Source organism: Elephantulus edwardii, unplaced genomic scaffold (assembly GCF_000299155.1).
Source record: "Elephantulus edwardii isolate Elephantulus edwardi_28Jun2011 unplaced genomic scaffold, EleEdw1.0 scaffold00186, whole genome shotgun sequence".
Classification (NCBI taxonomy): Eukaryota; Metazoa; Chordata; class Mammalia; order Macroscelidea; family Macroscelididae; genus Elephantulus; species Elephantulus edwardii.
Window position 1 is genome coordinate 1,965,231 of NW_006399936.1, and position 2,744 is coordinate 1,967,974.

General features: G+C 50.0%; 1 protein-coding gene across 1 annotated transcript in view; it reads left to right on the top strand.

Moving 5' to 3' along the window:
- The window catches only part of LOC102860029, a 31,566-nt gene extending 30,789 nt beyond the window's left edge, over window positions 1-777 (top strand). The window contains exons 5-6 of the mRNA XM_006896612.1: window positions 355-486; window positions 559-777. Of these exons, the coding sequence (XP_006896674.1) occupies window positions 355-486; window positions 559-777 (351 nt within the window). The remainder of the gene's footprint in view (window positions 1-354; window positions 487-558) is intronic.
- Window positions 778-2,744: the final 1,967 nt, after the last annotated feature.

Genomic DNA, 2,744 nt, shown 5'->3' on the forward strand with positions numbered 1-2,744 from the left:
TGTTCTGCATACAGGTTGAAAAGGTATGGAGATAGGATGCATCCCTGGTTGTTGTTTAGATGTCGTCAATTCAACTACGACTCATGGCGACCGTATGAATGAGAGATCTGCACCCAGCTCATCACTTGAGCCCATTGTTACAGTCACTGTCCATCTGTCCCCCTCTTTTGCTGACCCTCCACTTTTCCCAGCGTGATTTCCTTTTCCAAGGACTGGCCACTCCTAACAGCATTCCCAGAGTATGTGAGATGCGGTTTCCCCGTCCTTCCCTCTAAGGACCAAATGCCAGTCTCGGTTCCCTGTGCCCTCCTCACACCTCCTGGCCTGGTCCTCACGCCCACCCTCCCCCGACAGGCCATGCGAGGGGCCCGGCAGGCAGCCAGCTTCACCCTGAAGGTGGAGGTGGAGTGCAGCAGCCTGCAGGAGGCCGTGGACGCTGCTCAGGCTGGCGCAGATCTCGTCATGCTGGACAACTTCACGCCTGAGGTGAGGCTCTGCTTCCCGCGGGGTGCAGTGTGTTGTGGCGGCCCTCACCTCCCCTCGGCTTGTGTCCCACAGGAGCTACACTCCACGGCCACTGCCCTGAAGGCCCAGTTCCCAAGCATAGGTGTGGAAGCCAGCGGAGGCATCACACTGGGCAACCTCCCTCAGTTCTGTGGCCCCCACATAGATGTCATCTCCCTGGGAATGCTGACCCAGGCTGCCCCGGCCCTGGATTTCTCCCTCAAGCTGTTTGCTGAAGGGACCATCCCAGTGCCCCGTGCCTGCCGGTCCTAAAGCAGAAGGGGCAACACTGGACGTGGATAAGTGGTTCACCTGACGTACTCACAGTGAAGCACCTCTGAGGACAGGCGCCGAGTTTCACCCTGGCTTGGCCTCTGCTGCTATGTGGCCAGCCAGGCCTTAACTTCACCTCCACGTGACTCAGTTTCCCAATCTGTCAAATGAGTCTAATAAACAACTAACCTTTTGAGATTTCAGTGGGAAATGATGAGATGGAAGGTTGGTATAAAGTGGCTAACACTGCGTCTGGCACCGAGTGAGCACTTGGTGAATGTTAGCAGTGACCATCGTTCACCCATTTCAAGATGCACACGGTTTTGTTTTCTTCTTCTGGTACCTTGTCTGATGGCAGGTGCACTTTCAGTCAGTCTCTGCTGGGCAGCTGTCTTCATGAAGCTGGTCCAGCGTGTGTACAGCTTAGGGATTCTTTTTTTGTCTGCACAAGAGTAAAATATGGTGGCCATCTGTGGCGGAAATGAGTCCACAACAATTCTGTTAACAACTAGAAAGTGGAAATTGCAAGTGATAAGAAGGCCTCAGTTACCTTAGGACCAACTGACACGTTCAACGTCCTGCTCGGGTGAGGAGTGACTAGGTCTGCCTCAAAATTTGCAAAGACCCATCTAAAGTACCACTGTTGATCTCTCTCTGACTGGAACAAAGCAGAGAAGAAAAGCAGAGATGTACTGAAACAATTAGGCCAAATGACCAATGGACCATAGAGCATCAGTCTCGTGACCTTGAGGCCAGATCTCGACGGTGCTTAGCCACTATCATTGACCGAAGGGATCACAGTAGAAATTCCTGGATAGAGTGGAGGTAAATTGAAGTTAAACTCAAAATCGTAACGGAAGTAGAGCTTACTAGTCTGACAGAGACTGGTGGAACCCTCAAAACTATGGTCCTTGATCACCCTTCTAATCTGAAACAAAACTGGCTCAGTGTTTAGGCAAGCGTTAGACAGGTCTATGAGGAGATCAATAACACAAGAGAGTCACTCGTTAAAATAACCAACCATGTAAGGTCAAAATAGCAGCTTCACCCAAGGACAAAGGCCAGGAAGCCAGAATCGTGGCTGGAAGGATTCATGGAAACAACCATCACAGGGAGGAAGTGGGAAAGGTGTTTGGCTTTGTGGGCATCTCCATTAATGTTATAAAGGAAAATGTGTATAAATACTTCAGTGAGAAACCAACTTTCTTTTCAAACTTTCCCTTAAATCACAGTAAGAAAAGGAAGCATTGGTTATGGTTTAATGAGCGGTTTTCCTTTTCAGTGGTAATTTGTGTGTTTTTATTCAATAGTGTCTTGTATTTGAAGATAGGTGGCATCAGGTCTAAAATTCAACTGGAACATTCCACGTGAATGATGTGCTCGGTCATTGGTGTTTTGCATCTTACCTCTGTTATCCGCTGTTTGGTAGAGGTGAGGGTTTATCCAGGCAGTATATGCATGCTTCTCCACAGGACAGAATAACCCATCCATTCCGGGCTGAGGACCGTTATTTTTCTTTTTTTGTGACTGAGTCTGTGGGGGTGGCACTAGTTGGAGGAGAGTGCTGAGTACCCAGCAGCTGGGGGTGGAGGGAAGGTCATCTGAGGGAGAAGGGGAGGGGGTGATCAAGTCAAACTTCCTTCCACCTAGTTAGCTGTTAAGGATTGCCCAGGCTCAATGAAGCCAGCCTCCAACACACACACACACACACACACACACACACACACACACATGCACACACACGATGCTAGAGAACTCACCTACCATCACCTCAAGCCTGAGGCTTGCCTCTTACTAGCTTTCTGAGGGTCTCCGTGAGGAACTGGGACAGAGGGGATTCTAAGATGAAGATGACCCCCAAAGGTGACTCCTTCAGAGGTGATCCACTGCAGCCTATCTCAAAACCAGCTCTTTCCAACCTTATCCTCCCAGAAAATTCTTTCCTCAAGGGCCTCTGGTGTCCCTGG